Source organism: Leucoraja erinacea, chromosome 20 (genome assembly GCF_028641065.1).
Source record: "Leucoraja erinacea ecotype New England chromosome 20, Leri_hhj_1, whole genome shotgun sequence".
Lineage (NCBI taxonomy): Eukaryota > Metazoa > Chordata > Chondrichthyes > Rajiformes > Rajidae > Leucoraja > Leucoraja erinaceus.
Window position 1 is genome coordinate 30,001,628 of NC_073396.1, and position 26,137 is coordinate 30,027,764.

Below are 26,137 nucleotides of genomic sequence, written 5' to 3' on the forward strand. Positions count from 1 at the left end.
CTGCACCTAATTTCTATGTTTCTATTATGTTAAATAAGATTCTGTACGATACCTCCATTCAGTGAGAAAAGACTGAAAAAGTTTATACAACTCTTTGTATTGGTAATGCAACCACTTCACAGGTGCATTATTAAAAGTGTAATATTGATACCGGGTAACATTATTTGGGTTGGTCACTGAAGGTCTAGTAAAAGGGGATAGCTTTACACAGGGCAGTGCAGGCCTGTTCTCTGGATACTTTCAAGAGAGAGCTAGATAGGGCTCTTAAAGATAGTGGAGTCAGGGGATATGGGGAGAAGGCAGGAATTGGGTACTGATTGTGAATGATCAGCCATGATCACAGTGAATGGCAGTGCTGGCTCGAAGGGCCGAATGGCCTACTCCTGCACCTATTGTCTATTATGGAGAGCAGATTGAGGGAGGCCTACCGATGATAACTCGGCATTGATGAAGGTTTCAGCAGCAGATCAACTGATGCAAGATGTAGTTGGGGATAATTTTAGAAATGGAAATGAGCAATTTTTAGAGATGGTGTGGTTGTGAGGTCCAGTATTGAAAGAGGATTGTGGGCAATCAGGTTCCTCTTCAGACTAGGAGAGGAATTAAAATCTGGGAAGCAGAATTTTGTGACTTGGACAACACTAACTTGGATCATCCCAACATTTTGATGGAAGCAATTTGAAGATATACAACAATAATTATCAATTATGTAACTATAAAAATCTTCTTTTATTTGTGTGTGTGTGGGGGGGGGGGGGATTTCAGAAACATTTTAAACAACTTTAAAAGACAAAAAATTGGAAGTTTTAAAGTATTTTTTACTGTTTGCTCTTGTTGTCCTTTTCTTCTTTAATACCAGTGAAAACTACAGATTGTTTTGGCTATTATCTTGTATAGTGTGGATGTGAGTCACAAATTAGATCCAGCTGCTCTGCTATGTGTTGATCCTTGGGAACATCTTCTACCCAACGTGTTCAAAATGCATTGCTTTGTTGCAAATTAATGGTGTAAATTTTATATGTCAGGCTGTTCTCATGAAGAGAAATTGAGATATGGAACCATTTTCAAATGGTGTAAATAAGTAATGCTTTGATTAAACATATTTTATTAATTTCCGCACAAGGAATATTCAATGAAGGGCTATGGTTTTGTTATGCAGCCTGTCTTTATTTAGTCTGAAGTAAACCATGCCACCCAGCAGAGGTCGCCATGACACTGTTGAAAGAAATGAAACCTCTGCTTAGAATGCTACAAAACTATTTTCAAATGCGCTAATTGCAGAGGCTAAGCGTGTTGGTTGGTTTAGATTATCATTTGTGTTCTTCCATAGACGCTGTTGGAACATTAAGTGAAGAATGAAAGAAATGGCTTGTTCTTTGCTTCTAGAGGAGGAGAAACATTTTTTAAGTTTGCACTCCATGATTTTGTTTCTTTCCATACTCAAATGTTTATACTTTCTAAATTTGCTTTTTAAAAAAACCCCAAAAAACTCTTGTTATTCGGGGAACATTTAATACATTTCATGAGTCCCGGAGATTGAGTGTCATCGGTTCAAGCAGCTTAATAATGGAAAACAAAATATAATCTTAGCAATATTTATTACTTTGTAGGTAATGTCTGGTTGACATGCTGGCTGAATTCTTATTGTCTCTCATAATTCTAGCACACTAATGACTTTGCCCTGTACACGGAGGCAATTAAATTTTTCAACCACCCAGAGAGCATGGTCAGAATTGCTGTCAGAACAATCACCCTTAATGTGTATAAAGGTGAGTACTGCACAATGCTCATAAATGTTGCCTATTATTTGCCATTAGTGAATGTTTGCAAGACTGATAAAAACCATGTCATGGTAAGATGAGAGAGATTTTGTTGTTTGAGGTTTGATCTGAGCATTGGTTAAGATGTTTGCTTTAAAACACTGAATATTTTTTAGTTGGATCCTACTCGTAGTCTAAATGATTTGCCATTCAAGAATGGAAGGGTGTTCTATTTGTAGAGAAAATGAATAATGTAATTGTAAAACTTTTAGAGTCAGTCACTGCTCTTTGGTCCACCATGTCTGTGCTAGTCAGCAATCAACTATCTATAGTCACTCCATTTTCCAGTACGTGGCCTGGAATCATGCATTTGATGGTGCTGCAAATGCTCATCAAAATACTTAAATGTTGTGAACGTTCTGCCTCCATTACCCTGGAAGGCATGGGTTCTTTGTTTCAATGGTCCTCTGTGTGATAAAAAGTTCTTCCTCAAATCCTTCTCATTCCACAAACCCCAATTTTGAACAAATGTCTTCTGATCACAGGTAACTCTTCTAGGGTGAAATGGTTTCTCACCCTACTTTCTCAGCCCTTCACAGGTTTGTACTCCTCTATCAGGTAGTGGGATACAGAATTATGAAGGGGGTGCACAGTGAGAAATCAACCTTTCAGCTTTCATTGACCCAAGGAAAACAAATGCAGCTTATCCAGTCTTTCTTGGGGCTGTAATGTTCAAGGCAACCCCCTCCCCTGGTGAGCCTCCTCTGTATACTCACTATTTTAAACACATCTTTCCTATCGTGTGGTAATGAGAACACCACGCTGTGACATACTTATATTTTATATTGTTGTATCTCCCTGCTCTTTGACTCCATGCCCCTGGATGATGAAGGCAGGTATCCAATCTGCCTCTTTAATCGCTTTATCTATCTGTGCTGCCGCCTTCAAGGATCCTTGTACATGTACATCAAAGTTCTCAGTATTTCTTAGCATTCATTGTGTATATCCTACCTATATTAGTCCTCCCAAAGTGTAAAGCGTCATGTTTTTCTAGATACAGTGCCACCTGCTTCTTCTATACCCATCTTCTCAACAGTTCAGAACCCGTTCAGGGACAGGGAATTTAATGGGATTTGAAGAACACTTTTTCCATCCAAAGAATGGCTGAAACCAAGAACCCACTGCCCTCTATGGTGATGGAGGCATTTAAAATTAGTTTTAGTTAAGAAATACAGCGTAGAAACAGGGCCTTCTGCCCACTGAGTCCACGCTGACCATTGATCACCCATACTCTAGTTCCATGTACTATGTAGACGAGGAATTACCCAAGTTGAAGAACTAGCTCATGATGGGCCTGTAACCAAAATACAAATATATATGTCAGAAAGCAACTAGCTATAACAGTCTTATTGTGTTAATCATGCATTCTGCTCAGAGCAGTGTTTTTAAATGTGCATCTAAAGAGCTATAGTGAAATTTGTATAATCTGTCATACACCTATTTGGAAATCATGATGGATTGGCATGTGGAACAGCGGTTGAAATTGATTCCGCTTCCTTTCCACTTAGCAAAGCCCATTGTTGCCTGCACTCTCTTTTTAACTACATGTTCTACAGGGGGAAAATGTGAATACTATAGTTATAAATATTGGAGAGTGCGACGTAAGTGAAGTTTAGGGCTGTGGTTGAGATATATACGGAGACCTGTACATTTCATAAAATCTCCGGGTATATTTTTAGTCAGAACTGAGTGATGTAAATGCAAAATGTAGAATCCATTTTCCAGAATTAATGTCACCCATTTTAGAAAGAACGAGTATATTTTCTTTGTTTCCCATCATCTCTTAAAAGTAAACAAAAGTTTGGTCCTTGGAATATTTATATACACATTACTGGTTTTACCGTGGGCCCTTTTTTTTTTAACACATTCCCTGTGGAAACGTTTTTGCTGATCAGCTGTTGTAAAACTTCTGCTAACCTGCAATGTGTTTTAGTTCTGTGTGCTTCATGTTACAGCTAGGCTCTGTCTTCTAGAGGATGCCATGCTCGCCCAAGTTCTTGTCCTATTAACTGTTGTATTTTTGTCCTTTCTTCAATGATGATCCCAATGTTCCACACTCCAGTGTCATGTAAGTTGATTAACATATTCATCTTTTATCTGTTATCTGCTTCTAGATGCACAGTTTGTGAGAATATTTGCCTATCTAATCATTAGGATTGTTGTGCTTTGCATCAGATAAGCTAATATTCTGAACTCTTTGTGATAAATAAACTGTGAGATAGATGTATTACAGGGAAATATGCCCCTGCTTTTCATTGGAGACTGACGTACAGATACTTAACAATTCGTTTTGTCAGGGACCTTTAATTAGAAAGAATGGGGCCACTGAACATTTCATTAATATTGTTGCAAAAATGAATACCAATGCATGTTTGCTTTTTTCATGTTTGGCAATGAGGGACAATTGTCCATTCTGATTCCGGAATGGTTTCTAAATTTGCCAAATATGATCGGTGAAAGTGTGGATCCATCATCGATTTTCTCTTGGTTCTTAATACATGTCAAATAACGTATGAGAGTGTCCATAATTTGTCCTTGACCTTGTCTAACTGTATAATGTTCTTATAGTAAAGAATAAAACTAATGGTCCGAAGACTATTTTCACCCGAAAGCCTACACTGACTTTTAAGGTGACATTGTGCTAAATTTTATTCTTCCAAAAACTCATCTACTTGAATTTTCCTGAGAAATGCTGGCTTTAATGATTAGTATTTCCCTTTGAAAACTTGTGGAGTTCTGTTTTCAATGTGATGTTGAACTCCTCGAGTGCAGAATCAACCTCTTGTTCATTCACAGTAGTTATACTGAGCAACCACTTGCTAAACCTGCAGCAGATTTAACAACTCTGTCAATCTAAATGGAGAGGAATGGGTGTGAAGATTTTGGGTAAATTAGATTTTTTTTAATTAACTGAATTAATTTGATTTTCTTAACCAATTAAAATACTGAAATATTTATTTTAAAATATTTTAAAACAATATCTAGATGTTTTTAAATGTCATGCACTCACAAATATTAAAGTAATTTGTCAGTTGGATCATCTCTTGGGCATTGTTGAACCGACTGTCAAAGCATTGCTGTGGGATTTATAATTTACCAATCCAATTGGAACCAATTAGGGAACCAAATTTCTGCTTGAACATCTACACCAGTTAACTGCTGTCCCATTTGATCAAGGAACAGTGACCAAGGGGATTCCAAACCTATGAATGAATTAATGTTTATTGGCCAAGTTTTCACACACAGGGAATTTGCCTTGGTGCTCCGCCCACAAGTGACAACATGACATACTGTGACAGCTAGGAGTTATACATAAAATAATAATACAAGCATTAATAATCAAACATTATTGATTAAACATGTGAATTATTGATTAAGCATGTGATTGAAATAAAATACCAGGACAAAAGGAGGCTACAGATTTTTGGTTATTGAGTAGAGCTACTACTCGTGGAGAATAAAACTTTTTATATCTGGCTGTGGTAGCTTTGAACCTTGAATGGTGACAAACCAGTGATGACACAAAAACATTTGTTCAGATGATACAGAAAATCTAAAATTCAATTTAAGGCAAAAGTTCAAAAGATATTTTAATAACTGAACGAGCTTTGGTCTATATTTTGAAATGTACTGTTATGTGGCTAGACTGGTTGTGGTTCTAATCAGTGACGATCCCAAGAATGTTATCGGTCAGGGAATTCAGCAACGATAATGCCATTACATGTTGGCTCTAAGGGCCGAGTGGCCTACTCCTGCACCCATTGTCTATTGTCATGTCACGAGTTTGGAATTTCTCTTGTTGGAATTAATCTGGCTGGCACTAGTCCAGAGTGAATGTAATTTGCCACTCACCAGCCCAAACCAGAATGTAATCCAGGTTATGCTTTGTATGAGTATCAGCTACTACATTACCTATGTTGTGCATGGAGGTCAAATTCAGCAATGAGCAGCCAACAACTGCACTTCTTATGTTATGACAGAGGGAAAATCATTGATAAAGAAACTACAGATTTTGTACCTGGACAAGCACCTTGATCAAACCCCACAATCATGTTTTGAGACTGAGTTGATTTGCATTCCACAACCACAGCATTCTTCGTTTTTTTTTTAATTGAATATAGCTCTAGTTAGTGAAAAATTCTACTCCAGGTTGTCACTTAAATCTTTTGTACTAGGGGTCCTTGATGCCACATTGAAAAGCTGCCATGATGTAAAGGGCACTCATTCTCTCCTCGTGGCTAGAATTCTTGCCATATAAATATTGTGGATACAAGAAAAGATTTAAAGACCTTATTGGAAGTAACGCATCTCTTGACTTCCCAAATCTTTCCAGCATCTGCATGCCTCAAACTGGAGCATAATAGAATTTTCATTTGCATAGCCTTTGAAACAAAGCGGCATCATTTTTTACATTTGCTCCTTTCAGTGCAGCCACAATGGGTGCCATCTACTAAATACTGTACAGCAAATCACCAACAGCATCTGAAAGGTAAAGGCAGTAGTTGGTTGTGAACAGGATTCATCATTTATTCCTCCTATTTGCCACCAAGATTTGGGAAATACATTTATCCTTGTTAGATCTAAGCCCTACTATGAAATTATGTACACCATAGGTGCTATAATGGTTCATGAAGATAAACTCAAAATGCTGGAGTAACTCAGCAGGACAGGCAGCATCTCTGGATAGAAGGAATAGGTAATGTTTCGGGTCGAACCATTTCAACCAGTCTGAAGAAGGGTCACGACCCAAAACGTTACCCATTCCTTCTACCCAGAGATGCTGCCTGTCCTGTTGAGTTACTCCAGCATTTTGTGTCTATCTTTGGTGTAAACCATTATTTGCAGTTTCTTCCTAAACATAATGGTTCATGAAGTAACTTGTTGCCTCGTCTGCAGATAGGGAAATAAAATCGCCTTTGCCATATCTTGCAAATGAAAAAAAAAAAGCACATGCAGGAATTAAATGTGTAACCTCGTATGAATTAGTGACTTCACATAAATTGTTTGAATCCATTGTAATATTGAGGGCAACCTAAGCCAATTTTACAAATCAAAACTATCACTTAATACACATTTTTAATTAAACAACAGAAATTCAATTGCTGATGCAGGAAATCTATACATAAAAATAAAAGATATGCTGGCATTTTACAGCAGGTCAGGCATATATGTGGGAAGAAAAACAGTTTCTAGTCAAGATTGAAGGGCCTTTGACTTGAAATGTTCCCACATCTTTCCCACAGGTGATCAGGCTTGTGACCTGATCAGTTCAATTTTTATTTGGTGTTCATATATTGCCTAATGCCTGCTTTTTTAAATTTTATTTTTTGTTTATTTTTATTTATTTTTTGCATTAGTCTGTTCAAAATCCACATTTATAATCTCTTTTAATTTATAATTTACAATTACGATTTCAATCTTTATATTTTATCAATCTGGAGTAAAATGACAGCTTTAAAATTGATGTTAAAATCAAGTGATTATTACATTGTATTGCCAGTCAATTGTCAACTGTTAAATGTACAGTAAAGTGCTGCCAATCTATATAATCTAAATGAGAAATAACTGCCTCCTGTTAGACAAATACAACTAAATGGTTTAAAAACTTTCAAATGATATTTCAATAAAGGCTTGAATAAAGTTTGCTCGATCAAAGTCCTATTGTGAAATTATATACCCCATAAGTACTGTGATAGCTCAGATATCATTTACTTTCAAGCTTTCAATGTACAATATTATTAAATGTTCCAGATGTTTGATAAGTATAAAGCTTCAGTTGTGCTTTTTCTAACCAGAAGTCATATTCTGCTTTTCATATGAACAGTGGATAACCAGCTTATGTTGCACTACATCAGGGACAAAACAGCAGTTCCCTATTTCTCCAATTTGGTTTGGTTTATTGGAAGCCATGTGATTGAATTGGACAACTGTGTGCAAACAGATGAAGAGTAAGTTTCAAAACTTGGAATTCTTGGCAAAATGTGTTGCAAGCTTTGCCAACTGTATTGTGAAATATAGCTGATTGACATTTTGCACATGCAAGCATGTTGTTTCTTGAGATGTGAATTTGTTATTGCCAAATCTATAATTTGCACTTGAAATATCAGGGTTTAAAAAAATAAATAAGAACCATTTTTGAAAGCCAAACGTAGAACCCTCATGAACGTGTAAAAGAAATACTCAGAAGGCAGTTTTAAACACTCAATAGATTGTGGCTTTAAGCTTCAATCACTTCCTTCTCTTACATTTTTGGCATTTAGAGATTGAATATATTAACGGAGGTTTGTCATTATATTGGGAAATCTTTTTCATTGAGGCTAAATACCCTTTTCTATTCTACTGGTAATCTATCATTTGAAATGTATGCAAATTTTATTTTACTAAATTTGCCATTATTCATTGAATCTTTATTTTGCTGATGATTCTTTACATTTCCTTACAATTTAATATTATAACACAGTCCAAATTAATATAAAATGACGTTTAAAGCAGATGATTGCTGTCTTGTTTTATTCAGAAACATTCTATAAATTCTGTCATAATTAATGATTTGTTATTATGATACAGAGTTTTGTTAATCTACCGTGACAATCCTTATGTTTTGTTAATCTTCTATGACAGCTCTAGCAACAATACAAAAATCCATTGATGTTATTTAGCTCTGCATTACTACATGTCTGTTTTATTACAGCACTAAAAAAGTATTCCATGAACATGAACAAGTTTAGCTTTTTGTTAGGACAATGGAAATGTTTTTATTTTGGGTTTCCAAAATGTGATGGTTGGATCACATTTAGAAATAACATTTATTTGTTAGAATAACAAATAAGTCGTAGAGCCAAACGTCATCCCTTGAAGTATGTTCTAGACTTTAATCACTCTTTCACTGGAAAAATTCTTCCACCATTCTCTAAATTTGCCTTTTACCATGAGCCTATGCCATCTAATTTTGGACACCTCTCTATGGGGAATAATTTCCTGCTGTTTACCCTATGCATGCCTCTCATAATTTTATATACCTCAATCGGATCCTCTCACAGCCTCCTTTGCTCCAAGGGAAATCAAACCCAGCTTTTCCATCCTCTGCTCGTATCCAAAATGATCCATCCTGGTGAATCTACTGTGTATTCTCTTCAGTACAAACGTGTTCTTCCTAGAGTGTATCAAGTAGAACCATAATTCAGCTGTTGCCTGAGCAATATTTTATAAAGCTGTACAATTACCTGCTTTTATGTTATATGCCCCTGTTAATGAAAGCTGTGCACCTTCACCACCTTATCTACCAGTGTAGACAATTTTAGGGCCTACAGCTTTACTGTTGTGTGTGTGTGTGTGTGCGCGTGTGTGTGTGTCCTCTTTGATCCTTCCAAAGTACATCACTCTCCACTCATTACTATTAATTTCCATCTTGTTTTGTTCTGCCCATTATACAAACTGTCAATATCATCCTGTAGCTCGAGACTGCCCTCGTTGCTCTCCACAACACAAGCAATCCATTTTAATTTGTGGTTTACACATGTTATGTAGTGTGTTTCTTGTAGTAATTTATAACACTTGTTGTGATAGGCATAGGAATAGAGGCAAACTGAGTGACCTGGTCGCTGAACATTTAGACCACCTGCATTACCTGAATGATATCCTGACCATTAATTGTGAATTCCTGAATGATGTGCTAACAGACCATCTACTAAACAGACTTTTTCTGCCATTATACGTCTACTCTCTGGTGACTCATGAACAGGTAAAACGATATTTGTATTTAATATAATATTAATTACAGCAACTGAGCTTTTTTCCTAGAATGTGTGTAAAATTTTAAAAATGGATCTTAAATGATTTATTATATTCAATTTTTAAGTTTCACGTGACAATGAAGTCCTGTAAATAAAATTATTCTGGCTATACAAGGTAGAGGGTGGGAGAAGGTGGGAGTGCGCTTTTTACAAAATATCCTCAGAAAGCACCCTCTGCCAATAGATAAATATAACTTTAGGAAGATGTGTGGTAGGGTTCCTTAGGATTCATTCGCAGGTTTCCATGCCTCATTTGAACAAAGAGCATTTTTTTAAACCAAATGATGGCATTTCAGCAGTGATCATGTAGCATGTGCATTTAAATGCTATTTTTTGTGATACTATCTAAGCAGGTTTCTGTACTGTTGCTTATGTAGTGAATGGTTCCTTCATTATTTTAAACATCTTCATCATATTCTCTCTCAACATTCTCTCTTTTACAAAGAACTACCCTGGGCTCTCCAATCTTTCAGCCCGCTGAAAGCCCATTCTTTTTGAATATCCCAAAATATTTCACCTCAACTGGTGGTCAGTTGCAATAAGAGAAACATTCTGTAGCGGGAGACATACGAAAAGTTTATTTTTTAATTTTTTTATCGGCATCACAAAGAACGGCAGATGCTGACATTTTGAGCAAAATGCTTAGTGCTGGAGGAACTCAGTGGATCAAGCAACATTTGTAGAGGGGATGGACATTTCAGATCAGGGATCCTTCTTCAGATTGATTAGAGTATGTGGGAAGAAAGCAGGAAAAGAGTGAAGGGGCAGTTCAAAGCCTGGAAAATGATAGGTGGAGACTCAACGAACTGCAGATACTGTAGCTCAGCAGGTTAGGCAGCATTGGTGGAAGGAATGGAAAGGGGTCCTGACCCAAAACATCATCTATCCTTTTCTTCTGCAACATGAGAACAGAGAACTAGGTAGGAGGCTGAAAAGCAGGACTTCTAGGGTGGTTATTTCTGGTTTGCTTCCAGTACCTCGTGCTAGTGAGGGTAGGAACAGGGAGATAGGAGATCTGAATGTGTGGCAGAGAAGTGGGGGCAGGGGTTTAGATTTCTATATTACTGGAATGTCTTCTGGGGCAGGGATGACCTGTACAAAAGGTTGCACCTTAAATGGAAGGGGACCGACATTCTGGCAGTCAGGTTTGCTAGTGCTACACGGGTGGGTTTAAACTAAAAAGTGGTGGGGTGAAGTCAACAACGTGGACGCATATCTGCGCAGCTAACGGGGAAAGAGTGTAGGAAAGGTCACGTTTAAACTAATAGGGCAGGGGGATGGGAACCAATGCAAGGAGACAGAGGGACATAAAAGGAGGACAGAAGTAAAAGGTAGAAGAGAGATAAGAAAAACAAACCTGAAAGCTTTGTGCTTTAATGCGAGGAGCACTTGAAATGAGGTGGATGAATTGAATGCGCAGTTAGTAAAGGGATATGATATAGTTGGAATAACGGAGACGTGGCTCCAGGGTGACCAAGGCTGGGGTATTCGATATTCAGCAGCATTGGTGGAAGGAATGGAAAGGGGTCCTGACCCGAAATATCATCTGTCCTTTTCTTCTGCAACGTGAGAATAGTGAACTAGGTAGAAGGCTGAAAAGCAGGACTTCTAGGGTGGTTACAGAAAGGAAGGGGAGGTGGGGTCGCATTGCTCGTTAGAGAGGAGATTAATGCAATAGCAAGGAGGGACATTAGCTTGGATGCTGTAGAATCGGTATGGGTAGAACTGCGAAATAGCCAAGGGCAGAAAGCACAGACCACCAAATACCAATAGGGAGGTTGAGGAGAGCATCAAGCAGGAAATTAGGAGGATTTCCTGCAATGTATACGAGATGGGTTTTTAAACCAATATGTAGAGAAACCGACTGGAGGGCCGGCCATCCTAGACTGGGTATTGTGTAATGAGGAAGGATTAGTTAGCGATCTTATTGTGACCATAATATGGTGGAATTCTGTATTAGGATGGAGAGTGACACGGTTAATTCAAAGACTAGGGTCCTGAACTTGAATAAAGGAGACTTTGAAGTTATGAGACGGGAATTGGCTGATAACTGGCAAATGATACTTAAAGGGTTGAAAGTGAAGATGCAATGGCGAAGATTTAAAGACGGCGGATGAACTCCTGAAATTGTTCAGTCCTGTCTGGCGAAAAAATAAAACTGGGAAGGCGGCTCAACCGTGGCTGACGAGGGAAGTCGAGGATAGTGTTAAAGCCAAGGATGAGGCATATAAATTGGCCAGAAGAAGCAGCAAAGCATAGGACTGGGAGAAATTTACAACTCAACAGAGGAGGACAAAGGAGTTAGATAAGAGGGGGAACAAAGAGCATGAAAGAAAGCTTACGGGAAGTATAATAACTGACTGTAGGTATGTAAAAAGGAAAAGATTAGTGAAGGCAAATGTAGGTCCCTTACAGTCAGAGACGGGTGAATTTTTTTTGGCCTTCCATCACAGCTATGTGATGGATGTTTATGTAAAATGTAATTATGTTGTGTCTGGGGTCTATTTGTGTGTAATGTATGGCTGCAGAAACGGCATTTCGTTTGGACCTCCAGGGGTCCAAATGACAATTAAATTGACTCTTGACTCTTATAATGGGAAACAAGGAAATGGCCGAATAGTTAAACGAGTACTGTGGTTCTGTCATTATTAAGGAAGACACAAACAATCTCCCGGATATACTAGGGGACTGAGGATCTAGTGGGAGGGAGGAGCTGAAGGGAATCCACGTTAGTCAGAAAATAGTGTTAGATAAAATGTTGGGACCGAAGGCAGATAAATCCCCAGGGCCTGATGGTCTGCATCTCGGAGTACTCAAGGAGGTGGCCCTAGAAATCGTGGAGGCATTGGTGATCATTTTCCAATATTCCCTTGATTCTGGATCAGTTCCTGTAGACTGGAGGGTAGCCAACTGAACTTTTTAAGAAAGGAGGGAGAGAGAAAACAGGGAATTATAGACCAGTTAGCCTTACAGCGTTAGTGGGAAAGATGTTGGAGTCGATTATTAAAGATGGTATAGCAGCACATTTGGAAAGCAGTGATGGGATCAGTCAAAGTCAGCATGGATTTATGAAGGGCAAATCATGCTTGATCATTTGGAATTTTTTGAGGGTGTAACAAGTAGAATGGATAAGGGAGAGCCAGTGGATGTGGTGTATCTGGACTTGACAAGGTCCCACATGAGATTAGTGTGCAAAATTAGAGCACATGGGAGTAAGGTATTGACATGGATAGAGAACTGGTTGGCAGACAGGAAGCAAAGAGTAGGAATTAATGGGTCCTTTTCAGAATGGCAGGCAGTGACTAGTGGGGTGCCGCAAGGCTCGGTCGGTACTGGGACCCCAGTTGTTTACAATATATATTAACGATTTAGACGAGGGAATTAAATGTAACATCTCTAAGTTTGCAGATGACAGAAAGCTGGGTGGCAGTGTGAGCTGCGAGGAGGATGCTATGAGGTGACTTGGATAGGTTGGGTGAGTGGGCAGAAGCATGGCAGATGCGGTATAATGTGGATAAATGTGAGTTTATCCACTTTGGTGGCAAGAACAGGAAGGCAGATTATTTGAATGGTGTCAGATTAGGAGAAGGGGCGGTGCAACGAGACCTGGGTGTGCTTGTACATCAGTCGCTGAAAGTAAGCATGTAGGTTCAGCAGGGAGTGAAGAAAGCCAATTCATTGCGAGAGGATTTGAGTTTAGGAGCAAGGAGGTTTTACTGCAGTTGTACAGGTCCCTGGTGAGACCGCACCTGGAGTGTTGTATGCAATTTTGGTCTAATTTGAGGAAGGACATTATTGCTATTGAGGAAGTGCAGCGTAGGTTCACCAGGTTAATTCCCGGGATGGCGGGACTGACGTATGATGAAATAATGGGTTGACTGGGCTTGTTTTAGCTGAAATTTAGAATGATGAGATCTCATAGAAACATATCAAATTCTAAGAGGATTGGACAGGGTAGATGCAGGAAAAAATGTTCCTGATGTTGGGGGTCCAGAACCAGGGGTCACAGTTTAAGAATAAGGGGTAGACCATTTAGGACAGAGATGAGGAAAAACATTTTCACCCAGAGTTGTGAATTTATGGAATTTTCTGCCACAGAGGCAGGGGATACCAATTCACTTGATGTTTTCCAGAGAGAGTTCGATTTTTCTCTTATGATTAGGGGAATTAAGGGATATTGGGAAAAAAGCATGAACGAGGTACTGTTTTTGATGATCAGCCATGATTGTATTGAATGGCGATGCTGGCTCGAAGGGCCAAATGGTCTACTCCTGCACCTATTTTCTACGTTTCCACGGATGCTACCTAACCTGTTGAGTTACTCCGCACTATTATTTAAGTGATAGGTCGATATAAGTGAGTGGAGTGATTGGCAGACGGGTGAAGTAATTTGCAAAGTGAGGTGGTGAAAAGGAGACAAAAGTATCAAATATGAAGAGAACAGGAGGAGTGAGATGTAAAGCTGGAGGTCTATAAATCCACTGACTCTCACAGTTACCTTGCCTACATCTCCTCGAACCTTGCATCTTCAAAGATGCCATGTCTTACTCTCAATTTCTTTGATCTACTGCATCGGCTCCCAAGATGAGGCTTTCCATTCTAGTTCGTCACCTTCAGTAAATGTGGTTTTCTACCATGCCATTTTGGATAAAGCCCTCACCTGTGTCTCCTCTGTGTCCCATAGTTTTGCTTTCACACCTCCTCCATTCAGAAAGAACAAGGATAGTTCCCCTGGTCCCCACCTTTCACCTCACCAGCCTACAACATGTTATTTTCCAACATTTCTGCCACCTTCAATGTGATCCCACCACCAGTCACATCTCCCAGTCCCTACTCCTTTCCACTTTCAAGAGCATTCCCTCTGGAACTCCTTAGTTTAGTCATCCCCACCCATCCAACCTGCCCCTTCCCTGGTATTTTCCTCGACAACCACAGTACTTGTAATACCTGTCCCTACAACTCCTCCCCCAACTCCATTTGTAGGCCCCAGCAGTACTTGATGGTACATTCACTGATGGTACTGTGGTGCAGCTGTAGAGCTGCTGTCCCTCTACATCCGAGACCAGGGTTCGATCCTCACCCCGGGTGCAATCTATATGGAGTTGGCATGTTCGCCCTATGACTGCGTAGGTGTATCCCGGGTGCGGTCGTTTCTTCCTTCATCCTAAAGATAATCCTAGGTTAATTGGCTACTATAAATTGTCCTTTGTTTTTGAGTGAGGATGATATCTGAGGGAGAATAAAGTGGGATGAATGTCAGATTACTGTAAAGGGAGGTTGGTGGCCTTGATGGGCTGAAGGGCTTGTTTCTGTCCTGTGTGCCACAGACACTTGCCTCGCATCTCCGAATCTCCTATTTCCCTATTATTCTCTCTTCCCTCTTCTCCCCGCCCCCTCCCCACACTTCCATCCATATCCCTCTCTCTGACAACATTTTTTTCCTCCTCTTCTCTCCTTATCTGGCATCCTTTTGTTTGTGTTTCACATCTAGCCTTTGTTTCTTGCTCCATCCCCCTCACCTGCATCACGACCAGTATTTAACCTGCCCCATCTCTCTTTTCAACCTTTCTTTCTTCCCCCCCCCCCTCTATTCCAATCAGTTCTGACCTAAAATATCATATGTCCAGTCCCTCCACAGATGTTCCTCCACTGAGTTCCCGAACCACTGTTTTATGCCAAACTCTCCTGTCTTCCCATGCATGATATTGCAAATCTTTCAGAAATGTACGAGCTAGACATGAGTAACATTTTGCTAGAAGATGGTGATTGGCAGAATAGTTGATTGTTAAAGCTTGTTTCTGGAGCTAAACATGATGTTGAGGTTTTGATTCCAAGATATTATTTATCTCCATTGAAATATCTAATAGAAAAATGGTGTTTCTCCTTCAATGGATGTATAATATTCATTTGTACATACTACTGAAATCGTAGATTCTTTAATGCAGGCAATTTGTTAAAACATTTATTCTTGACTTGTAAGAAATAGAATATGAGTTTGTGCAAGCAACTGAAGTGCAATTAAATACCTACCAAAATGACCAAAATTATATTTATATAAATTATATGTTGCTGACAAGAAAATGTGTTCATATTTCAAAATGATAACTCAAAATGTACTGTTTTCCAGTGTGGTGATCGTCCAAAGATCAGCCGTCAAGCTTCATTATATCTCCTTTCACAGGTATGCAAAATGTAATCTTTCATCCCAGAGTGTCTGGTTTTTAATGATACAGGATTTGTAGTCAGCAGCACTTGCTTGGTGTTGACATATTTCGAAGAAATCTGGAAACTATTCTCTCTGCAACAATATTGAAGGATCATTTGTAGATTGTCTGTGGGATGGATATGAAAGAAACATTACACAATGTGTTCAAAGTTACTCATATCAACAAAGCAAAAGAGTGTCGGCTGAATCAAAGTCAATACAAGCCTGAATGATTCTGAGAGATTTGAGCGCAGGAATTGATTAGTTAAGAAGAATGAGCAGACAAGTTTTCTGCTTTGAATTTGATGATTATTATATTTAAAGTTGAAATTATAAAATAACATGTTTTTGTCCAGTTTAAAGACAGCCTTTCATATCCAATTTGCATTGCAGCCAATTCACACTTTTTAGCTCCCTGTGTCAAGGTTTGTTTCTTAAAAAGCAGACAGCAACAAAAACTGTTAAAAGGTAAACCGTGGCAATCTTTAATTGATTCGTCAGGCAGGGAGTGGCACAAACGTTGCTCAGTGCTTCTCGCGCTTCACTCACAGAACAAAGGAGAGTTAGCACAATTATACATTTTTCTTATCAGTAAAACACTCCTACCAAGTCTGAATATGGCATGACTGAAAGATTCTGTAGCCTTTCACAATATAGGAAAGCTGGGTCCAAATCAAGCTCATCCAATAACAAGTTATTACTTATCTCTGGAGAGTCAGCTATTTTTTTTCAATCGGCTTCTTTATGGCCTTGAAAAGAAGCACATGTTATTACTGCAGGCTGCCATCTTAATGTCGTTATTGAAAAGACAACCTGTCCTCCATATTGTGTTCCATATAATTTACAAAGTCATTCAGTCTTGGCACCGGGCCATTCTTTTGTTCTACTGGTCCATGCTTTTGTAGAAGAACGACTCCAATTTAGATTTGACTATTAGATTTGACTATTAGCTCTTTCACCTGTATATCAGTTGTAGGTCTTGGTTATGCAGTACAGAGGAACGATTAACACTTGCAAGTATCATGATATTTAGAAAAAGGCCAATAGGCACAATGACTTATTTATGGAGGAATCCTTGTGGTTTCTGAGGTAAGGCTAGAGGTTACATGATGATAAAAGTACAAAACTAAAGGCTTTGTATCAGAATACATGTAGCATTTGAAATAAAGAAAACAAATTGAATTCAAATAGAAATAAATGGATTGTGTTACTGAGTTACTCCAACATTTTGTGTCGAACATTAGAAATAAATGAATTGATGGCTAAGGTAGAGATGTGGCTATAGACACAAGGAACTGCAGATGCTGGAATCTTGTCTAGAACGCTAAGTACTTGAGTAACTCAGCGGGCCTCCATGTCCTCCAGGCAGCATCTCTGGAGGATATGGATAGTTGTTGTTTTGGGTCAGGACGCTTCAGATTGGAAGGATCCATACAGAGATGTGGCTACATGGATGGAAATCTGTGTCATTTAGGAAGGACAGAAACCAATGAAAGTGTGGATGAGCGCCTCTCAATGAATGATCTTTGTGCAATAGAGAAGGATGTGTAAGTTAAGGAGACCAGGATGTAGAAGCAGATGGTAGATGAGAAAGCATGAACTCGCTTGTAAGAGTGGTGCCTATATAACGAATCAGAATATCCTGGAGTTCACCGTATTGTATTGTATTGTATTGTATTGTATTGTATTGTATTGTATCCTATAGGTGACTCCTGTATTACTGGTGTTCACGTTCCAGGAAACGGTCTACATTGCCATTGTCTGTATTGTTAGGCTGTGTCATTTGCACATGTCGGGAATTGTGAATTGAACATTATGTTTTATTTGCACTTGGGGCGCCGTATGATGACAGTCTGTCTGTTTTGCCATCTTTTTGTTATTTTTTGTCTGTTTAAAAAAAAAAAACTATGTTTTGGAGGTTTCTTTGTCTTTATATGTGGGGAGGGTAAGGTCACCCCCCCCCTTGCGGCCTACGGCCTACCGTGGATTGGCGGGCTTTTCCTGCCGGAGTCCGACCAGAGCTTCAACAGCGGCGCAGCACTAGATTCATCGCGGCGCGGGGGATGACTTACCTGGGATCGCCGTTTGAAGCTCCGTAGTGTTGGCCTGCTGCTTCAACATCGTGGAGCTGTGGTTTGCGGAGCTCCCAGTGTCGGGCGGCACTGACTTCAACATCGAGGAGTCCTGGGATCCCTTTGCTGAGGGCCGCCAGCGTGAATCTCCACCCAGCTCAGCCTGTGGACTTCGGGAAGCCAATTCGGATGTGGCCGATTCGGAAGTCGAAGCCGTGGAAAATGTTCTTCCATTCCGCGTCGGAGTCCCATCATCCCGGCAAGAGGGCCTGAACATCGGGCCGCCCGTAGTGGCGATTGCGGAGGACTCGGGAGACCCCGACCATGGGTGAACAACAAAGAGGAGGATGACTAAACTTTGGTGCATTCCCTCACAGTGGGAAACTTTGTTTCCGCTGTGTGGGGATGTTTATGTCAAAGTCTATCGTGTGTTTGTTTTATTCGTATGGCTGTATGGTAACCCGAGTTTCACTGGACCAATTGGTGCATGTGACAATAAATGTAACGTGAACTTATTTGCAAAATTGTGCAATTTTTTTTATTCGGCACTGCATTTGTTTTGGAGATATGTGAATTTTGTAAATTGTTTAAGAAGGAACTGCAGATGCTGGAAAATTGAAGGTAGACAAAAATACTGCAGAAATTCAGTGGGTGAGGCAGCATCTATGGAGCGAAGGAAATAGGCAACGTTTCGGGTCGCGAAGGGTCTCGACCCGAAACATTGCCTATTTCCTCCGCTTCATAGATGTTGCCTCGCCCACTGAGTTTCTCCCAGTATTTTTGTCTACCTGTAAATTTTATAAGAGAGAATTTCGGTTGCCTGAATTGCCATAACGCATGGGTCATCTGCACACAAAACCTGGTATGTGCAATGAGCTAGGATTGATCAATTTATTAGCATCTGAGGTTCAAGGGGATCTTTTAGGATATACTAAACAAATGAAATATTCCAAAAGAAGGTCCTGTGGTCTGTTCACTATAAATTGTTAAAGACAGAATCAAACTTAAAGCTTATAATTGTATAAGAATAGAATCCTCGTCCAGAAAATTGGACAGAATATATGTTCCTAAAAATGTAAAGAATTACTATATATTTGTAAAACCAGCAAAGAATTACAAAGATTTAATAAGGATGTACAAATTGGAATAGGAAACAATCTGTCTGGAAATGTGTAAAGTGATAATAGTCTCCAAACTGTTAATAGTTTTTAAACAGCTTTTAACAAATTAACAAAGCTAACATCCTTTATTCGAAAAGGGGAATAGATGCACAGGAGAAAATTATAGGCAACTTGCCTTCATGTCTATTGTCAGACATGGTATTAGCATGGTAGAGATGGTATAGCAGGGCAATATAAAAATCAAGTCGTCATGGTTTTATGAAACAGAGTTCATATTTGACCAATAGATTGGAGTTCTTGGAAAAAGTAATGTGGATTGGGTAAAGGGGAACTCGTGGATGTACTGTAATTGAATTTCCAGAAAGCATTTGAAAAAATGCCACATCAAAGATTATTGCTGAAAAGCTCATGATCTAAGAGGTGTCTTATTAGTGTGGGTAGAAGATTGGCTAGCTAACAGGAAACCAAGAGCATGAATCGGTGGGTCTTTTTCTGGTTGGCAAAATGAAATGAGTGGCGTGCCACAGGGGTCGGTGATGAGGCCTCGGTGTCTTCGCAATTTGTATAATTTACTTTGATATAGGAACTGGATGTATAGTTGATAAATTTGCCAATAAATCAAAATAGGCAGGGAGGTAAGTTGTGAAGAAGGTATGAGGTTATAAAAGGAAAAAATATAGCTTGAGTGGACAAAGACCTTGGAGTATGGAGTATAATGTGGGGAAATGTGGCATTTTGCCAGGAAAAGTAAAAAAAGAAGCATACTATCTAAACAGTCAGAGGTTGCAGAGTTCATAGAAGTATCTAGGATTATGTGCCTTCTTTCCTGAGAGTGGTGCACAGGTTGATAGGGTGGCAAAGTAGGCTTTTGGCATGATGACTTTCGTCAGTATAGAGTATGGAAGTTGCATAAGGTGTCAGTGAGGCCACACTTGGAGAATTGTTCAGTTTTGGTCACCTTGCTATAGGAAAAATGCTATTAAGCTGGAAAGAGTATAGGAAATATTGACAAGGATTTTGCCAGGACTTGAGGGCCTGAGCTATAGGGAGAGGTTGGGCAAGCTTGGACCTTATTCCTTGGAGTGCAAGAAACTGGGTGATGATCCTATATAGGTGTGTAAAATCATGAGAGGGATAGGGTAAATATATAATATAATATAAAATATAAATATATTTTTTCCCAGGGTAAGGCGATCAAGAACCAGAGATGTGAGGGGAAAGATTTAATAGGAACAGCTTTTAACAGAGAGTGGTGGGTATATAGAACGAACTGCCAGGGAAAGTAGTTGAGTCAGGTAAAATAACAAAGTTTAAAAGACACTTGGACAAGCCACATGAGATATGGGCATAACATAGGTAAATGGGACTGGCTTAGATGGGGCATCTTGGTTGCCATGGACAGCTCCATGCTGTGTGACTTTGACTACACAGTGAGTAATTAGCGCTGCTACTGGATGTTATAATTTTCTTGGGGAATGCAAAAGGTTATGCATCATGGGACCTTGACAAGATCAAGTAGAACACTGTGTAATATTTATTGTATTTAAGGAAGGATATTCACATGTTGGAAGCAGTCCAGACAAAGTTTGCCAGATGATTCATGGAATTGGGAGTTTGACTTGGGAGGAAAGGTTGGACAGGCTAGGTTTGTACCTGCTAGAGTTTAGAACATGATTGAAACATAAAATCCTGGCATTTTCACAGTCAGGATATGGAGATAGTATTTCCCTTTGTGGGAGAATCTGGCATGCGTGATCACACATTTAAGACGGAGATAAGGCTTTTCTTTCTCTTTGTGGGTATGAGTCTTCAGAGGGGGCCAAAGGAAAGAGCGTTCACGTCGCGGTCCTGTTTTCACCAATCTTTCCACCACCGGGCAAAAGAGAACGCAAGACAGACACCGTTGTACGCAGATGTCGAGAAGTGTGTTTAACTCTGGCTGAACAACTTCTAATCTTGTGTGTGGACTCGATAGGAAGAAGAAGTCTTCAGAGTATGTGGAAGCAGATTTTGAATATTTTTAAGATGGCTAAATGGAATTTTGATAAACTAATATTGACTTGCAATCAGATCAGCCAGGACCTTATTTAGTGATGGAGCAGGTTCGAAGAATCGATTGACCTATTCCAGTTTATCTCGGTTTGTATTGGAAATTAGTGAGTTCTTTGCACAAAGAAAGCCAATTGTCTGACACGTTAATTAATCTGATTGATGTGCAGCACATTTGGCACATGAGACCGTAAATAAAGTGGGGATCTGTCTGGTTTTCCATCCCATGTCAGCCTTTGCTATTCATATTCATTGTGGTGGCTGTTATGCCTCGGCCTACCTTCCAGCTGATTGAAATATACATCATCTTTAACGCAGTAAGAATCCCTGAAGCATTTTGACACATGACAGATTGAATTTGGTGCAGCTTCTTATTTATTTAGATCCACACCACTTTATAGATTTTCACAGACAAATGAGGAAACTTCTGCAGAAATTGTAATTTTTACAATAATCATAGGATTTTAAAACATGTTTTTATCAGTCTGAAAACGTGCTTTTATTTTATTCAAATTTTATTCTAAGAATAGCAATGACTGATTCCTATTTTCAGTATCCTCAACTCCTTAATCTCTTGTCTCCTACGACACTTGCATGTTTTAAGCTTAGCTACACGGGGACTTTAAAATAATAGTGACAGAGGTCAGGCAACAAAATTGGGTTTGGCTATTTTATAAAGACTGTTACCACATAAGGAAGAGAGATTCTTATTTGCTGGTCCATATCGGTGGATTTGATATTATATTCGTGTTGCTTGATCGTCTTTGAATTTACTTCTAGTAATGAGATTTATATCACTGTAGATTTAATTACAATTCTGAATTATTTTTGAGAAGCCAGCTCTATTTCATTGGTGAGGCAAGGTGAAATTTGTTAAGTTCAGAGTTCCAGCAATTCTTAAATGACATTAGAGGAACAACTTTGAATTCTTTGCTATTTGGAAATGTTATTTGCTGCATGTTGGTAAGTTGAATTTGCAGCATGCAAAATCTTACAGCAATTTGTTTAAAGTGGAGAATTGGGAACTGTAGAGGCTTGCCTATTTTGCATCTATATCTTACTAGTTGCATTTTAAAGTTTGAAAATCCCTGGTTAACACAGACAAATGTTCATATTGTAGTAAGACATGGCAGGTTGAGCGAAATATTCTTTATTAATAAAAACAAATGCTTGAAACACTGCGTACCTAGTCTAGAACTAACGATTACAGCTCCTGTCAATGCGAGGAGTGCTAACTACTGATTACTCTCAAAAGCCTGCAAACTAACCCACCGGTCATGTGACAGTCCCGACCAATGACAAGGTTCTGAATACCCAGCCCCACCACTAGGTGCGGCTACCGGACCCACCCAGGACCAGAGGAAAGAAAGCGAGCGAGCGGGAGTCCGAATTAGGTGGCCAGACATGTGGAGACAGAGTGAACAAGCACAACAGGGGCAACCGGCGAAAGCGGGATGGCCAGTGGACAACCTCTACGACGGGGTTGGGCCACCAACACTGGGCGGTCAACATCCAGGTGGGCAGGCTTGAGGCAGGCCACCGAAACATCCTCCTGCCGGCCCACGACATCCAGAACGAAAGTTGCGACGTCGGGTTACAACACCCGGAAGGGATCCTCATAAGGACGATGCAGCGGAGTCCGGTGCGAGTCTCTGCGGAGGAAAACAAATTGGCAGTCATTGAGGGCAGGTGGGACATAGGAGGGAGCGACCCCGTGGCGAGAGGTCTGGACAGGGGCCAGCCTGCCCACTTTCTCACGGAGGTGCGTCAGCACAGACGAAGGGGGTTCCTGCCGCTGGGAGGAAATCGCCTTGTACCTTCAGCAGGGAGCCATAAACCAATTCAGCGGACCACGTTGCCAAACTGCCCTAGGGGCCGTGCAGATCCCCAGCAAGACCCATGGCCATTCATCCACCCAATAAGGGCCCGTGAGCCGTGCCTTCAATGAGGACTTCAGGTGCCAGTGAAAACACTCGACCAGGCCGTTGGCCTGAGGATAGTACGCTGTAGTGTGGTGCAACTGAGTGCCGTACAGCTGGGCCATAGCCGACCACAGCGCAGAGGTAAACCGAGCACCATGGTCCGAGGAGATGTCAGCGGGAACTCCGAAACGAGCCACCCAGTGGGCAGCAAGAGCCCGAACACAAGTCGTGGCGGAGGTGTCAGGGAGCGAGACTGCCTCGGGCCACCGCGTGAAACGGTCCACAATAGTGAGCAGGTGGGTGACACCTCGGGATGGCAGCAGGGGACCCACCAGGTCTATGTGGATATGATCGAACCGGTGCTGGTTAAAATCCTGGAGAGGCGTACGTGACGCTGGACCTTGGACGTTGGCAGGGAATGTAGGCCCTGGCCCAGGCCCCGACCTGCTTGCGGAGGCCGTGCCAGATGAACTTGGCCGCCACCAAGGCAGTAGTTGCCCGGATGGAAGGATGGATTAAGTCGTGGATGGAGTCGAAAAAGCGACGTTGCCAAACTGTAAGGATGATGGGTCACGGCAGCCCGGTGGAGACATCGCAGAGGATCATAACAGGACATCCCGAGGGCCCGAGCAGGATGTCCTCCAACACCAAACCCGAAACGGCAGTGCGATAGGGAAGCATCTCGTCCCCATCCCGTTGCACAGCGTCCAGTCCCAAATAGTCAATACTCGGGGCTACGGTCAGCACAGCATTAACGGTAGGGCAGGATAAGGCGTCAGCGACCTGGTTGAATTTACCCGCTACGTGCTGAATATGTGTTGTGAATTCCGAAATATAAGCCGGATGCCGTTCTTGGCGTGTTGACCAGGGTCGGACACCTTTGCAAATGTGAAAGTGAGGGGCTTGTGGTCGGTGAAGGCCGTGAAGGGTCTGGCCTCCAGGAAATGCCGGAAATGTCGAACCATCAAATAGAGGGCCAGGAGCTCCCGGTCAAAAGCGCTGTAATTACGCACGGGGGGGGGGGGGTAGGTGCCGGCTGCTCAAGGCGAATGTCTGCCAGCGACCGACAATAAACTGTTCGAGGACCCCCCCCCCCCCCCCCCAACGGTGGTGTCAGAAGCGTCGACAGTGAGGGCGGTTGGGGCAGCTCCCGCGGGTGTATGAGCATAGTGGCCTGAGCTAGCGCCTCCTTGGGCCCGTCAAAAGCAGCCGTGATCTCTGCATCCCACACCAGGACCTGCTGCTTGCCTGCCAGACACTGGAACATGACCCGGGCCGCCGCTGGCACAAATCAGTGATAAAAATTGATCATGCCCACAAATTCTTGGAGCCCTTTAACGGTGTCCGGCCTGGGAAACTGCGGAATCACCTCCACTGCGGAGTTGCGCCTTGTTGGGTGACGTGATGGCCGAGGAATGAGATGGAGTCGAGACCGAACTGGTATTTGGTGGGGTTAATGACAAGGCCGTGGTCCTTGAGGTGCTGGCACAGCAACCGCAGGTGCGCGCAGTGCTCCTGGCGGAAGCAGCTGGCGACCAGAATGTCATCGAGATAGATGAACACGAAGACCAACACCGACCGAATATGTCAATAAGCCGCTGGAAGGCTTATGCGGTGTTTTAGAGGCCGAACGGCATCCGCAACCATTCAAACAGATCAAAAGGTGTAATGATGGCGGTCTCGTAGGGGCGGACAGGGATCCAGATCAACTTTAGAATTTAGCCCAGTCTAAATGGGCCGTGAATTCCTATATGTGCGGGACGGGGTAGCGGTCGGCATTCGTGGGGTTATTAAGACGGCGGTAGTCCCTACATAGTCTCCACCCGCCGGACGACTTGGGGACCATATGGAGTGGGGAAGCCCATGGGCTGTCAGAGCGCCGCGCAATACCCATCTTCTCCATGCGCCGGAACTCCTCCTTAGCCAACCGCAGCTTGTCGGGCGGGAGCCTGCACGCCCGTGCGTGGAGCGGAGGGACGGTGGTGGGGATGTGGTGAATGATACCGTGTTTAGGGGTGGCCGATTTCAATTGGGGGGGGTCAGGGTTTCAGGGAACTCGGCATGAATTTGGGCATACGCATCGTTCGCGTCAGACACTGAGCCAAGGTGTGGGCTGGATGAGGCCGTGCCGATGCATGCTGGAGGGTGTCGGGGTGAACCTTGCTGGCCCTTGACAACGACCAGTAGGGAATAGGCCCATAGGAAATCGGCGGCTAGCAATGGTTGAGAGACATCGGTGGTCCATCATTGGTAAATGGCGGGAACCGAAAACGAGTGTGAATGCCATAAGTTCGGATGGGGCTGCCGTTGACGGCGGTCAGGGTGGGGCCTCGCATATCAGAACGGGTGCCGACCCCGGATGGGGGCAGTATGCTGATCTCCACCCCCTTGTCCACGAGGTATCTGAGCCCGGAATGGCGGTCCCAGATGTAGAAGCGATGTTTCTGGCTCACAGCGATAGCTTCTACTAGCGATCAGCCAAAGTATTTCCCGGATGTGAGCAGGGAGAACGGCATCGGCCGGCGCCTGTGTGTTACTTGGTGGTAGTATCACCACAGGCGCTTATTGGGATCCGCAGCAGTCGATTGCGGCGTTGTCGGTCGAAGGTGGAATGGGCCGTCGCAGAGCTGTAGACACCTAGCTGATGGATGAGCCGTCCTGTTGCTTGGCGAGCCACAGCTCGTCCGCCCGCTTGGCGAGTTGCAGGGGGTCAGTGAAGTCGCAACCGGCGAGGAGCAGGTGGATGTTGTCGGGCATCTGCTCGAGGAAAGCCTGCTCAAAGAAGAGACAAGGCTGGTGACCGTCCATCAGCGAAAGCATTTCGCTCATCAGCACCGACGGCTTGTGGTCACCGAAGCCAGTCCATATACAGGATCCGGGCGGCGCGATCGCGGTGGCTGAGCTCGAAAGTACGCAGCAGCAGTGCCTTGAAGCCCTCGTACTTGTTTAAGAGGGAACTGCAGATGCTGGAGAATCAAAGGTTACACAAAAAAGCTGGAGAAACTCAGCGGGTGCAGCAGCATCTATGGAGAGAAGGAAATAGGCAACGTTTCGGGACGAAGAAGGGTTTCGGCCCGAAACGTTGCCTATTTCCTTCGCTCCATAGATGCTGCTGCACCCGCTGAGTTTCTCCAGCTTTTTTGTGTAACCCTCGT

At 41.9% G+C, this 26,137-nt stretch overlaps 1 protein-coding gene across 6 annotated transcripts in view; it reads left to right on the forward strand.

The window, feature by feature from the left end:
• The window catches only part of clec16a (C-type lectin domain containing 16A), a 178,826-nt gene that overhangs the window by 29,243 nt on the left and 123,446 nt on the right, over positions 1-26,137 (forward strand). Inside the window, exons 5-9 of one of the 6 annotated variants that reach the window (XM_055651766.1) lie at positions 1,664-1,769; positions 3,883-3,888; positions 7,645-7,768; positions 9,387-9,561; positions 15,741-15,794. In XM_055651766.1, coding sequence (XP_055507741.1) covers positions 1,664-1,769; positions 3,883-3,888; positions 7,645-7,768; positions 9,387-9,561; positions 15,741-15,794 — 465 coding nt within the window. Of the gene's footprint in view, positions 1-1,663; positions 1,770-3,882; positions 3,889-7,225; positions 7,769-9,386; positions 9,562-15,740; positions 15,795-26,137 lie in introns of those variants that run through there. The other 5 variants (XM_055651761.1, XM_055651764.1, XM_055651763.1 and 2 more) reach the window with 5 other exon arrangements.